General features: G+C 46.3%; 1 protein-coding gene across 2 annotated transcripts in view; it reads left to right on the top strand.

Moving 5' to 3' along the window:
* Nucleotides 1–6,552: 6,552 nt before the first annotated feature.
* Nucleotides 6,553–15,332, top strand: part of rgs3a (regulator of G protein signaling 3a) — a gene marked incomplete at its 5' end in the record, with an annotated part of 105,738 nt that continues 96,958 nt past the window's right edge. The window contains one exon of one of the 2 annotated variants that reach the window (XM_083669903.1): nt 6,553–6,672. In XM_083669903.1, the coding sequence (XP_083526029.1) occupies nt 6,553–6,672 (120 nt within the window). Of the gene's footprint in view, nt 6,673–11,503; nt 11,587–15,332 lie in introns of those variants that run through there. The other variant, XM_083669904.1, reaches the window with a different exon arrangement.

Below are 15,332 nucleotides of genomic sequence, written 5' to 3'. Positions count from 1 at the left end.
CTCCCCAAGAAGTGCTTAATGCAGGTTAAGTATCTGTAGCCAATTATGCTAACAGTCTACCTGCATGGCTGATGTGTGTGTGTGTGTGTGTGTGTGTGTGTGTGTGTGTGTGTGTGTGTGTGTGTGTATGTGTGTGTGTGTGTATGTGTGTGTGTATTTATCTAAACTCCAACTGACACACATTGACCTGTACATCTGTGCACATTTAACCCTGTCTAAATGTTGAAATGAACGCATGACAACCATGTTGCAAAGAGGGTCAGGTGGCTCCTCATGTGGCTACACAGAAATAGAATAGCAGCAAGTGAGTCTGTCGTTAGTGTGTCAAAGTATGCATGCACGCACGCACGCACACACACACACACACACACACACACACACACACACACACACACACACACACACACAGTTGAACACTCATTTATCTCCCCAGCCCTGATGTAATTAAACATTTACACCTACTGCACGTCCCCAGAGTGTAACATTGACATCAGGCTTCTGTTGGCATTAGAGGACACCAGAGGAATGGCAAAGATGACACTGAATTTCATGCACACAGACACGCACACACACACACACACACACACACACCCACACCCACACACACACCACACACACACACACACACACACACACACACACACACACACACACACACACACACACACACACACACGCACACTAATGCCCTGAAGCACATTATCACAAGCCACACCACAAGAGATGACGGATCAGAACAGGCCATGCTGCCGTGTGATGTCTGTGTATCAGAAAAAAAAAGTTTCAACAGCAAAGGGACAACAACACAGAATATGTTTAATTTCATATTTTATGCTTTTCCATCATTGCCCACTGAAGCACAACCGACCTTTCTACTACATTAGTGTATACAATTAGATTGCTTTTGTTATGGCCTTTTACCAGATGGCTCCTGATGTGTGTTAAGATGCAGATTAAATATGGATATGGGATTATGGTAAATGTCAAGCTTGGTAATGTCTCCCTAGTTCCAGGGGACGCTGCTGGAGGAAGACGTTGGTGCACAGGCTTATTGTAATTCATGGAATGGAATAAGGAATGGTATCGTTAACACGTGTGAGCCCATCCTCCGATTTCTACCCCCACTAGGCTCCACTGCTCTGTTCACAATGGGTGACAGAGAAACGGTGTGTCACCACATTTCTCAAAGGTGCTTCTGTAAATAAGTAACATTTTAAGAAGTGATTTCAGTTTGACAAGTGATTTCAATGAGTCAAGGTTATTTCCCCTGCTGAGTAGAGTGGGTGGACAGTGTGTGTGTGTGTGTGTGTGTGTGTGTGTGTGTGTGTGTGTGTGTGTGTGTGTGTGTGTGTGTGTGTGTGTGTGTGTGTGTGTGTGTGTGTGTGCGTGTGTGTGTGTGTGCGTGTGTGTGTGTATGCACTGACAACTTTGGCTGACGCTCTAACTAAAGGGTAACTTCGGCCTCGGGCGATCATGTCCATTTGATCTGAAGCGAAATCTCTACCCCTATAGGTCATTTCCTGTCCTCCTCCGCTGTCTACATCATTGCGCATAGTTCTACGTCCTGTCCCTGTTGATCTGTCAAACAAATAACATTTGAAGGTTAAAATTAGATGTCTTTTCATCTTTTATCATGTATGAATCCCTTACCTCCTAATCGTTTTTTTTCATCAATCATATCAATCAATCAATCAATCAATCGATCTATCAATTATGAGGTACAAATGATGCCAGTACAAATGATGCCCTAAAAGAGTACAGCTAGCTTGCTACTGTTGTGTTTCCCTGTACCATCATCTGTATGGTATACTGACCAAAGACACTAACATTCATCACACTGTCTCCCTGACTCCCCTGAGCCCTGAAACCAACGAGTCATCAAGGAGAATCTTTGAGCTCAACCTTAACCTTCACTCACTCAACGTCCGCCTGGAGCCAGGACGATGGGGAAACACCCAATGGGGCTGATGACACGCGCTTTGATTGACAGGACCCATAATCTCCTTGGGCAGCTTTGGCCCTCCAGGCAGGATCAGGAAATTAGACATCTGTCAATCATCGCTCCATGGCAACGGCTGTCCGGCTGTCCTAACGGTTGTGTTGCGCCCTGTGTGTTATAATGGGATGTCTATGAGTCATTGGCCCTCAGTTTGGCGTGGCAGAAACACGCTCTGTCGTTTATAGTTTATTCATTTGTTCGTCTGTTCCTTTCTGACATGTGACGTGTTGGAGTCGCTCTCAACTCCCTCCGCATCAGAGGGCTGTTATAGTGCCATCAACCCAACCATAACCAAATTGCATTTCACCCCGACCATCACTTAATGTTTGTGTGTGTGTGTGTGTGTGTGTGTGTGTGTGTGTGTGTGTGTGTCTTTTTTTTGTCCTCCCCTCTCTCTGGCAGAGCTGTGACTTTCAGCCCCAGGGGAATGCTGCTTTATTCCATTTCTCTACATGTTTATCCTTTCTCCCTGATTCAGCTCGTACATACTGTAGGGTAAACCCTCCACATAGGTGTAATTAGGTCACATTCCCAAGCCACGCATGACTAAGCATCTGATGGGCTACTTTAGCCAGGGCACCGGCAGGTTACGTGTCTCTCTTTTCTCTCTCTGGACCTCCCTCCCCCTCTCTTCTCTCTCTCTTCTCTCTCTCTCTCTCTCTCTCTCCCTCTCTCTCTCTCTCTCCCACTCTCCCTCTCTCTCTCTCCCTCTCTCTTCTCTCTTTCTCTGTCTCTTTCTCTCTCTCTCTCTCTGTGTGTCTGTCTGCTGTATCTGTCTCTCTCTCTTTCTGTCTGCCTCTGTCTGTATCTCTCTCTCTCTCTTCTGCTGTCTTTCCTTATGTTCAGTATCTCTGTCGATGTATTTATTTTCTCTCGGTTTTCGTGTCTGCCCTCCCTCTAACCCCCCCCCCCTCTCTCTCTCTAACCCCCCCCCCCTCTACCCCCCCCCTCTCTCTCTCTATATATATATATATATATATATATATATATATATATATATATATATATATATATATATATATATATATGTCATTTAGCTGACACTTTCATCCTAACGGATGAAAGTGTCATTGCGACTTACATGGCAGTGAGTGCATACATTTTCAGTATATATGGTCTCTGTCTCACTCTCAGTCTCTTTCTCTCTTTCTGTCTGTCTGTCTATCTGTCTATCTGTCTATCTGTCTGTCTGTCTGTCTCTCTCTCTCTCTCTCTCTCTCTCTCTCTCTCTCTCTCTCTAACAGCAGCTGTCCATCTAGTGAGGTCCCTAGCTGTCCCTAGCTAGCTGTCCCTGACGGGGAGAAAGAGGCGTTTGTTAAGACGTGGTCATGTGTGATAATGGGCTCTTTTCATGGTGCCCCTCTCTTCCAGATGTACCCTGTGCTTAAAAGAACACAAGGGTGTACTCTCAATGCCCAAAAGCTGCTCTCCGCACTGCTCCGAATCACAGCCAGAGAGAGAGAGAGAGAGAGAGAGAGAGAGACAGACAGACAGAGAGACAGACGGACGGACAGACAGACAGACTGAGCACGTAATTCAATCACACTAACTAACTCCGTCCTGGTTTCAAAACCTCACTCTAACCTCGTTAGATTCCTCCCTATTTGTTGAATTCTTCAAATATTTTCGTTTATTGGAAGGCACATACATAGTTCCATTTTTCACACTCTCTACTTTCCACTCCGGTCAACACCGTTCATGTCTGTTTACGTCGGCCATCTTAGTGGAGGCACAACAACAGTGTCTGTTATGTCTCATGTGCCAGTGAGATATAGGCTGCTGCCAGTCACGACCCTGGGACGCTTAGAGCTCTCACACCTCATCAGACACTTGTCATGGTGTCAGTGTCACAGTGGATTAGACAACCCCCTCCCCTTCTCCCATTGACACAATGCCTTGGGTGTGTTGGCGCCCGAGCGCTACTATTATGGCCTAACGCTCGAGCTGATCTTAAACAAGTGTGAAACAGTGATGGAAGACAGCTTTTCTCTTTTCTCTCGCTCTCTCTCCATCAAGTGTTTGTTTGGTTGGGTGTGAAAGGAGGGTCAGGGTGTCAAGTGAGTGAGTGGTGATACGAGGGTACTTGGAGGAGAGAAGTGTTTTATACTGCGACAGATCTGTGGCAAGACTGGCTAATGGTGGCTGACCGCCAGCACTCTACTCCTTCTTTTCACTCTCTCTCTCTCTCTCTCTCTCTCTCTCTCTCTCTCCCTTTCTTTCACTTTTTTCTTCTCACTCTCTGTACATTTCTTATGTTCTCCCCCTCTTTTACAGTCCCTCTTTTCTTTCATTCTCCTTGTTTTTTCTCTTTTCCTTGCTCATCCTTCTTGTCTTCTGTTCTCCTCCCCGTCACTCTCATCCCTCTCTTTCAGTCCCTCTCTTCTCCGTCCGTGGTTCAGGGTAGTTCCTGGTGTGTAGTTGAGCAGGCTCGGTGCCAGCAGCTCCGTGTCTGTCTGTGTGATGAATGTTTCCCCAGACAAAGGGCCTTCTCCCTGGGCCCGTGGCCATGCAGGTTAGCCTCTCCCCTCTGGGAACTGTGGCAGGCTGGATTAGAGTGACGGAACTCTCCTGCGTTTGAAGCTTGGCCATCACCCCGGCAACCTCATCTATGGGATGAGAGAATGTCCCCAGGGCCTTTAAAGAACTGTGTGTGTGTGTGTGTTTGTTTGTGTGTGTGTGTGTGTGTTTGTCAGTGTTCTTGCACATCTGTGTAAGTCTGTGTTAGGCTTTCCATAAAAGCATTATGAAGAGTCGATAAATAAAATTGTCAATCAAACAATAAAAATATATAAATATATAAATATATATATATAAAGAAGAAAAAAAATAACATGTTTGAGAGATAATGTGTCCATGCAGGCGATCAGGTTAGCGTGGGTTTACATGCGACACACAGAAGTGATAACCAATAACACAGCCTGGACTTAGGACTACGACATTAGATTGTGTCATTATCAGACAATTAAAATTGGATTATATCTGCTTCTCTGATCAGCGATCATTCATTTCCTCACCTCTCATATGGAGCAAGAGTAGGCCTGTGAAGATCTACTGGACTTATCTGCAGTGTTGTTTTGAACTGTTGTTTTAGTTGGTGCTCCTAAATGTTCTGGTTTGGGAGCACTGGTGCTACCAAGTAAAAAAAGTACATTTTGAGCCCTGCATGGCTCTGATGCTTGAAGGAAATTTATGAACGTACCCATAACGCTGGAGTGAATGACTGAATGTGGCACGATGAACCTGATTGTGAAAAAAAATAAATAAGTGATGGTTTTTGAAATGTGTGATGTTATAGTAGAGGCCTAATGTGGGACATCTTTTGTCACAGTGAGAATTGGGACAAATAGCCAAAATGCACCCTTCTCCATCTCCATAGCCTCTACTGGAATGTGGAATGTTCTGCTCTCTTGATCAGAGCTGTTTATCAGGTCGAAGCATGAAGATGCAACAGACAGGCTGTAAAGTTTTGCTTTTCAATCAAACATACGTTGTTGGTATAAGAACATTGTTCGACTTTATTTAATTTAATTTCTATTCTGTTTACACGAATTACCATAATCCAAATGTGATATTTGTTATTCTGAGCACTGTGGGTGGACGTCCTAATGGATGTTGATGTACCCAGTGCATACAGATGTCCCGTAAATGTCGGGTGTGTGTGTGTGTGTGTGTGTGTGTCTTTGTTTGAGTTTGTGCCAATGCTAACGTGATTATGATAACTCCTCACGAGGCTAATGCAATGTTCCTGCCCCCCTTCCTTTCATACCATGAACCAGAGAGGGGTGTTGGGTTGAGGTGGTGGGAATTTGAAATCCAATTTCACAAGTTGGGTTAGGAAAAGAGGGAAAGAGCGACAGAGAGAGAGAGGGGAATGGTTGAAAGAGAGGAGAGAAAGATAAAATAAGGGAGAGAGAGCAAGAGAGAGAGAGAGAGTTACCCATGTATGTATAGAGAGGGGGGGAGAGAGTGAGGGAGGTAGAGAGGGAGGGGAGAGAGGGAGGGGAGAGAGGGAGGGGTGTGGGGGGGGGTGGGGGGGGGGGGGGAGCAGGCATCAGCATTGTGGCCCAGCTGAATGCTGCCTTTATGAGGAATGGTTAAAAGGACATTGAGGCAGGGGCGAGGCCCGATCACCATGGTAACCTCACAGGAGCCCTCAGACGAGGGATAATAGAGTGAGAGAGGAGTTCCTTTTCTTTTTTTTTCACCCTCCCACCCTCCCTCTCTCCCTCTCTCCCTCTCTCCCTCTCACTTGAGCTCTCCTCTCTTGGCCAGTTTGGCGGAACCTCACACCTAAGAGGAGTTTCCCAGAAGTTGGGTTGATCTGTTTCCGGGGATCCTAACCAACCAGTCTCCCGGAGCCGCACACACCCAGGCAGACTTATTGATAGGCAACACCCGCTTGGTCTTATCACACAGAGAAACTTTTCAAGGACTTCAAGGACTCCAGCGCTGTCATATCGAGCAGGACGGGGAGTCCCCTGTCGGTGTCCTGAGGGCTCAGAGACAGACAGAGAGAGAGAGAGAGAGAGAGAGAGAGAGAGAGAGAGAGAGAGATGTTCTCTAAAGGGAGTGTTTCAGCCCGTGACTCGTTTGTCTTTCTTTCAGAGGCTGCGTTGCCAAACCATGGTGCTGCCACCGAGACCACAAGCCCTGAGAATATGCAATGCTTAACGGTGAGTGACTCCCACCCGGGTTTGAACTTTCTTACTGTGTGTGTGTGTGTGTGTGTGTGTGTGTGTGTGTGTGTCTGCACATATATCTTTTTGTGTAGATGTACTATAGAGGGATCTTGAGTTGAGTGGGAGCATGTGTTTATCTGTTTTGACTTGTGTATACATTATGTATGTGTGTGTGTGCAGAAGTTGACCCATATTTCAACTGGTTAATGTTAATTGTGTCATCATGCATGTGAAGTATGCGGTAAGACAGTCTTGTATTCCGTGTGTCACATAGTCACCATGGAGTTGTAAATAGAGTCATGCATGCAGGCTGCATGTACGATTATGTCACCTATTGAAAGGGATGTTGTAAACATGGTCCCGTGCATTTGTGTCACATTGAGAGGAGAAGAATATTTTGGGATTAGGAAAGAGATTGAGTCTAGTTCTTGTCGTCTGTTGCTCAGTCGTTCTCTGACCCTGTTCCCAGAAAGGAGAAATCCGCCCATCCCTCTTTCTCCACTATCCAGCTCTGTCTTGTCCTCCTTTTCCTCTCCCTTGTTCACATCACTGAGAAATGCTGTTTCGTTTACCTCATGTAACTTTAAGCTCTGGCATAGAGGATTATATTACAAACCTCTGGTCATCTATTGAGAATTGTTCGATGTATGGTTATGTTAAGGGTTATAATACAAATAATAATTAATTGTATTTAGATAGCGCTTTTATATAATATATATATATATATATATATATATATATATATATATATATATATATATATAATGTTCCTCATTTCACAAATGTTGTCCTTTCATGAACCGGAGACATGCAAACATTGACTGTGTGTGTGTGTCTGTGTCTGTGTGTGTGTGTGTGTGTGTGTGTGTGTGTGTGTGTGTGTGTGTGTGTGTGTGTGTGAGATGAGGAGGAAAGGGTTGATTATGCTATTTTGCATAATGCTGGATCAGGATCCAATTTTCCTAGATATGAATCGTGTATGCAAACCTATGATTTTCTCAGAGTTCATGTTCCATTCTCTGCACAAAATGATTCAAGCAAAAATGATCTCCATCAAAACATTCTCATTACTCAAGGAGCACATGGTTGCAGTTGGATCACAGCCCTGATTGGACAACAAACACTTGTTTGAAGTAGTTTGAGGGTGAAGACGGGTCTGTGACGAGCTGAAAGCTAACTCAGGGAAACAGAGTTTCTGTAACACAGCACTAGATGAAAGACTTCTACATCCGCTTTTGAACGCTCCTCTCCCCCTTTTCCCTCTCTTTCTTCCTCTCTTTCCCCTTTTTTTCTGGGTGAATCGCAGTGCTGGCTGATTGTGCAGTCTGTGTGGGGTGTTCTCTAGAGAGCCTGTTAAAGAAGAAGGGGGAAAGTACATTGACAGACTGAAAGTGGAACCTTAAGGCTTTCTGTGTTTCCCTGGTTTTTCAGTTGGTTTCCATTCCGGCCCAGTGCACCCCTCATCTGTGTGTCCTGTCCTCTGTCCTCTGCCCTCTCTTAATCTCTCTCTCTCTCTCACTCATCATCAGAAAGCTCCAAGGCTTCCCCTCTCTTTACCTGTTCCATGCTGAGTTCATAACACCAGCAAATGGTTAACAGACGAATGGGTAGAGTTGTTTACGCTGTTGTACAACGGTCTGAGAAGAGATCTCGGGTTGAATAAAGACAGATGACCATAACATGCACAAGGATTCAATCAAACCCACCCTGCAGAAAAGCTATTATGTGAAAAAAGTGGAGTAGCTCTTATGTAAAAATAGGTTATATGTTAAAAATAAAATGAGTCTTGTGTTGTCCCCTCATCACACGGTAGGTTTTTGAATGCTTTCTTAGTCACTGAGTTGTGTCCCATGCAACATTAAGGAGGTTTTTATAGCTGTTCTCTAGTGCAAAGCCTTCAGTCAGTGCCATGTTAACATGTAGCATTACTTTAACTGGACAGAGAAAACCCATCTCAGCCATCTATCCTATTTACATAGGACCAGGGTATGAATGTTAATGTGATTGGGTTGCTGACAGGTTTCCATGTCTGACGACACAGTGCCTGTCAGCTAGCATCACATTTCCACTCCCTGCCTGTTGAAAACCGGAGGCTATCTTGTTTGAGGAGGAGGAAGAGCAGAAGAGGATGTCTGGTTGGTTTTCCTTGTCCGCTTGGTTTTCCTTGTCCAGTTGTTTTTCCTTGTTCAGAGTTTTTCAAGGTCTCCTCTCTTTGTGGACCTAGGCTCCTAGCTCTAGCCCCGGTCTTAGTCTGTGCCCTGGCCCTAACCCCGGAACTAATTCCAGTCCTAGACCATGCTCTTGCTGTAACCCTAAACCTGACCATGCTTTTTTTGTAACCTATGTCCTAGTCCTCACTCTAGTCCTATCCTTAGCCCTAGGCACTGGCAGTTCTAGACTGTGTTCCAGATCTGGTAATAATCACAGCCCTGCTCTGTCCCTGCTTGGCCCTGGTCCTGTCTGCCCAGTTTGATGGCACTCCACTTTGATGGCTACCCTGGAAACCTTGTCCTAGATCCAGTACTAATCCTAATCCTAGTCCTAGTCCTCACCCATAGTATGTGCCATATCCCTGGCCCTAACCTTATCTCTATGCCTATGCCTATCCCTGACCCTAGTCCTGGCCCTACTCCTGTCTGCCCAGTGGAGTGGAAGCTGCCTGTCTTTGATTGCTGTTCTATTCAGGTCAGTGTGAGAGAGATAGAGAGAGAGAGAGAGAGAGAGAGAGAGAGGGTTAGGGTTGTTTGTCTCTCTCTCTCTCTCTCTCTCTCTCTCTCTCTCTCTCTCTAATCCATCCTTCTGCCTATTTAGACCTGAACAGAGGGAGAGAAGGACGGAGAACGAAGTCTCACACGTTTTTTGTGTGCGACTGAAGGGTAACCTTCCCCCTTTTAAATGAGAAACAGAGAAAAGTCCCTGTAAACGGCCAGTAGAAGGGATGTAAGGAGCTGAATGGTCTTTTCTGCCCTGTCTGTTAGCATTGTAGAGACATGCTCACTATGGCTCCTCTTTGGCCCCTCTCTTTCTCTGTGGATGTTAACCTTGCCTGAGCAAAACTCTGAGGGATCAATGGAAAGGAGACATGTTGTGAATAAATAAGTTCTGACAGGGTTAGCATTAGCTTCGCTAGCGCAAGCTGACTTTAATGGGTTTTTGCATCCGAAACCGCTTTGCCTGGCCCCGTCGTGAGATGTTTGTTGTTATGTTTCATAGATTTGAAACCCTGTTCCCAGCTATCGTACCGTACCGAATCAAAAACAAAAATAAGAGTTGTTTTGATAACTGGGATTGACGGAGTCGCGGTTTTCACAGACCTGAATTTCCGCCCGGGGAAAAATGAAAGGAAAAAGACAGGAAATATGAAAGAACCAAACATAACAAACATGATGGTGTCTGGTCGGAGATTGCTGTGTGAGAGAGAGAGAGTGTGTGTGTGTGTGTGTGTGTGTGTGTGTGTGTGTGTGTGTGTGTGTGTGTGTGTGTGTGTGTGTGTGTCTAGATTGGATTAAGTGTGTCTAGGTGTGAATATTGGCTGTGTGTGCTGTGTTTTTGAGATTAGATTGTATGATTTGCTGGAGAATAAAGAGGCATGTGTGTCTCTCTGTGTGTGTGTGTGTGTGTGTGTGTGTGTGTGTGTGTGTGTGTGTGTGTGTGTGTGTGTGTGTGTGTGTGTGTGAGAGAGAGAGAGTTAAGAGTTGCACAAGACTACATGTAAGCACATCCATCTATGCATGTTTTTTAAAGTGTGTGGGTGGAAAAAATGTAAGTTCACCAATGTAATGCCCGTGTGTGTGTGGGTGAACATTTGCAGCAACCCTTTTAGTGAGTCTCTGTATACTCTCTCTCCCACCTCTGTGTCCACATGTGTGAGTTCTCCCTCTCTCTCAGTGAGCTCCTGTCTTTCCCAGCCCCATACTGCTGGTTCAGGAAGCTCTCCAGCCTTATCGAGCACACAAACAAGCGCTGATGGGCTGGCCAGGCCAGGGCTCGGGGTGTGTGTGTGTGTGTGTGGGGGGGGGGGGGGGGGGCGGTGGGTGGATGGAGGGCTGGGGGGGCCAGGAGGGAGGGGGGGCGGGGGGGGGGGGCAGGGGGGCACTTCCTCCCATTCTTCTCCTGAACGGAGTTCCCATGAACAACGATGCCAAGAGCAGTGTGGCTGGAGCAGGCCGACACAGCGCCAGTCTCGCCTCCGCGACGCCACGCAGCCTCCACACACCGACACACACACACACACACACACTCGCTCTAACACCAGACAGCCTCTACACACACACACGCACACACTCACACACACACACACCTTTTCTCTCTGCTGAGAAGACGCTGAGAAATCAGAAGAGGACTCATAGTGCTGCATACGTTGCTGTGGAGAAGGCTTGCTGAGGTCCTGACCACTCACTACTGTAGGCTACAGACCATGAGCGCGTTCAGAGGACTGTAGGCTATAGACCAGGACCACGGTCAGAGGACTACACAGACTGGACCGCATACAGAGGATCTCCTGCCTACAGGGCTCTTCCTTCAACAGACTATACAGCAACTCTACACAGAAGGGTTGAGATCAACGCTGACTGCGCCAGGACCGCTGACCAACCTTTCCTACAGGACCATACACAGGGGATTGCGGCAATAGGACCCGGAACGAGAGGACCGCACACAGAGTGGACCGTTGCTCAGCGGTCATTAATAGGACCAAACTATACGGGACCACAGTATATAGTGAGGAGCTAAACGAGTGCTCAGGCACACCACTGGGACTGAACTCTGACCTCCACTGTCTTCTGACTGTATAGAGGAGCATACATAGAGGAGTGTACTGAGAAGTGTGTACTCAGGAGGGACTGGACTGGAGTCATGCACACCATCCATACTCTGTGTAGGGTCTGCATCAGCTGTAGACTACCTCAGGTCGGTCTGTCCGTCTGTCCTACACTCACCTGGAGGGAGGGGAGGGAGGACGGTGGGGTGGGGCAAGGTGGTGAGAAAGGACTCAAGGGGAGTGGAGGAGATGAGTGTATGTATGTTTATGTCTGTCTGTCTGACTGACTGTCTGTCTGTCTGTCTGTCTGTCTGTCTGTCTGTCTGTCTGTCTGTCTGTGTCTGTCTGTCTGATGGGTGTGATGTAAGGGAGAGAAAGGGAAAATGAGAGAGGTCAATGATAATCTGCTGTGAAGAGAGAGAGAGAGAGAGAGAGAGAGAGAGAGAGAGAGAGAGAAGCTGGCAAGTGTATTTTGGGGTTTGTTTGTTGTGTTGTGTGTACTGTCTGCAGCTGGCTCATTTTTTGAGTGGCGTGAAGTAGATTTGACAGAGAGAGAATGAGAAAGTTGAGGAGCAATAGTTTGGGAGGCAGTGCAAGTGCAATTGGTTGTGAAACTACAGAGAACATTTACGAAAGAGTGAAATTGGATCAGAGTATGGAAGCCCCGAAGCGTAAAGCCCAAAACAAAAAAAAAAGAAAAGTGTAGCCCCACAAAGTTGATCTTGTTTGGACCACTTAGCTATCTTGTTATAACGACTTAGCTATGTCGTTATAACAAGATAGCTAAGTCGTTCAGATGAGATAGTAATTCGTCCGAACGAGATAGTAAGTGGTCCAAATGAGATAAGCTTTTTCTTGGTTTACCCTTCAGGGCTTCTGTATTCAGAGCACTGTGAAACAGAGAGAGAAACTAGGGATTGAATGCACTGTGTATCACAATCTCTGTCTTTAAGAAGTACTGCTGCTTGTGGGATGCTCAAAGGAACGATTGCAATTTCACAATGTCATCTAACACATTAGGGAAGTAATCATACGGAAACAAGTATAACAATGAAAGGATGAGAAGTGAAAGTGTGTTCCCTATTTCCTGAGACGCCACCTGCATTATTCATTTAGAACGAGGGAAGACAGGGGGAAGGGGGAGAGAGAGAGAGACACACACACACACACACACACACACACACACACACACACACACACACACACACACACACACACAGAGAGAGACAGAGACAGACACAGAGAGATAGTATAGTTTGATACAATAAGTGTTTTGAATGCAGTTTGCATGGTGAAGTGTGAGCTCATATCGTTGACATGGGAACAATAGAGGCTGGCTGAGAGGCTGGGGGGGGGTTCTGTTCCTGGTGGCTCTGGTGGCCTAGACACCCTGTCACCAAAATACACTGACCCAGATATGCTCCTCTAGTCTACAATGGACCAGGGGGTGCTGTGTTGGCTGAGGTTAGAAGCATAATGGAGGTGGTGGTGGATGGCAGAGGACTTAGTGTGTGTGTGGGTTTGTGTGGGTTTGTGTGGGTTTGTGTGGGTGTGTTTGTGTGTTTCCCCCTGAAACCATCGATGCACAACTCGTCGATGCACATCTCGTCAGACTGGAGATGCATTGAACACAGCAGAAATGTACAGACCGTGTATGGGCTCTGTTTGCTGCAGGCAGAACACTGTTATGGTCAGGTCTGATAACATCTTTTACTAGAGAGATGGGGCTGAACAGCGTAGAGAGAGAGAGGGGGCGCACAGATGCATATACGGAGGCACGCACACACACACACACACACACACACACACACACACACACACACACACACACACACTCACTGCTCATCCAACAGAGGACAGGACCGGTCACGACTCCACACACACTACTCCTACGCACATTCGCACAGCTGTTACGTAAGACACTATACAAGCCCCCGTCTCAGCTCATTTGAATAGACATGCCTCACAACAAATACTGATGCTAGTCACTGTGTATGAGAGAGTGATTGGACACTCTGCAGCACAATACAGCGGGCTTGGAACCGCTAGGCCTCAGTGACTCTTGAGACAGATTCAGAGATGGGAAAATAGAATCCTACCACATACTGTATGTTCACCCTGAGCCCTGTTTGTGTGTTGCCATGTCTTTGTGTTGTAGCCCTGGGTTCTTAGAACAAGGAACAGTTGTTGCTCATTTTTGCGCCTTGGATTCACATTAATACTGAAGGACATGGTTGTGTAAGTGTGTCTGTGTGTGTGTGTCTGTGTGTGTGTGTTTGTGTGCGTGCGTGTGTATGTGTGTGTGTGTTGTGTGTGTGTGTGTGTGTGTGTGTGTGTGTGTGTGTGTGTGTGTGTGTCTGTGTGTGTGTGTGTGTGTGTGTGTGTGTGTGTGTGTGTGTGTGTGTGTGTGTGTGTGTGTGTGTGTGTGCTGCTAGGGCTTTCCAGGAAAGATGGAAATAATGGAAGATGAGGGTTGAGGTTATGAAAGAGTATGTGCAAGTTTGTTTGAGTCCTTGAGTGTGTGTGTGTGTGTGTGCCCACCATTTGCCCGCTGTTGGGTACTGGATGCCAGCCGGTGTGTGTTTAGTCTCCCAGCGGTCCGATCCCACGCTCAGAGAGGCCAGGGGGCACCACTCATTAACACCCCCTCTACTCCCCAACCCTCCTTTACCCCCCCCCCCCTCCACTCCCCCCCCCACTGTGCCAACCTACCAATCCCTCACCCAGCGGACAACACCCCCCCCCCCCCCCTCCGCGCACTCCCGTGTTGTAGCGGTCATGTCCGGGCCGCAGGGTGATTAAACAGTCCCCTCCACACACAACTGTCTGCTCTGATCTCCTGTCTGGCACTTGACACTTCTCTGTCCACACAATCTGACACACCACCCCATGGACATTTTTTATTTGGTCACAAAAACTATCCAAACGGACGTTGTACAACGGTTATGAGAGTATTGTTTTTGAACGTTTTAAATGTCAAAATTGCAAATGTTCAATGCAATAGTGCAATGTTGGATTGACCTGATGGTTAATGTTCAGTCAATTGTTGGTTGGAATTAACAGTTCATTAGACGTTGTAATGTGATTTGGAAATGTATTTTTCATTTTGACTTGAGGTTGACATTTGATGTTCATTATCTAACCTTGCTGCATGATTGTCAGCTGCATGATTGATTGATTAATCTTTATTGTCCACTAATCTCTGTGGCTGGCATCCACACATACACATACACATACACATACACATACACATACACATCCCATCCACACACACACACACACACACACACACACACACACACACACACACACACACACACACACACACACACACACACACACACACTTTTGGCCGGACAGCTAGAGCCAGACTGTAATCTCCAGACATATGCTCATATTGGTGCAACTGCTTCTTGTTTCTGATGTAGTCCCCACTGGCGGAAACATTTTTTTGCTTCACTGCAATCACATATACATAGATTTGATATGAGACGTTGCCTGAATGACAGTTTCTGACTCCTAAAATAACTTCTATGAGATGCTGTTACCACATCCTACTTTACAAGTCTGTGCATGTTTCTGTGCATGTTTCTGTGCATGATTCTGTGCATGTTTCTGTGCATGATTCTGTGCATGTTTCTGTGCATGTTTCTGTGCATGTTTCTGTGCATGTTTCTGTGCATGATTCTGTGCATGTTTCTGTGCATGTTTCTGTGCATGTTTCTGTGCATGTTTCGGTTTAACGGTGTCCCAGTTCTCTCCCATCGTCTCTTTATGGTTGGCACTAAACCGTGAATCACATCCTACACAACGTTTGGACTTAGACATTGCTGGACCATATCATTTTCTGTCATGATGGATATACAACGATACAACCAAAAAACAATGCAACGTC

Source organism: Argentina silus (assembly GCF_951799395.1).
Source record: "Argentina silus genome assembly, chromosome: 5".
Classification (NCBI taxonomy): domain Eukaryota; kingdom Metazoa; phylum Chordata; class Actinopteri; order Argentiniformes; family Argentinidae; genus Argentina; species Argentina silus.
Note: the sequence above shows the minus strand (reverse complement) of the source record. Positions and strands in the feature narration are given on the sequence as shown.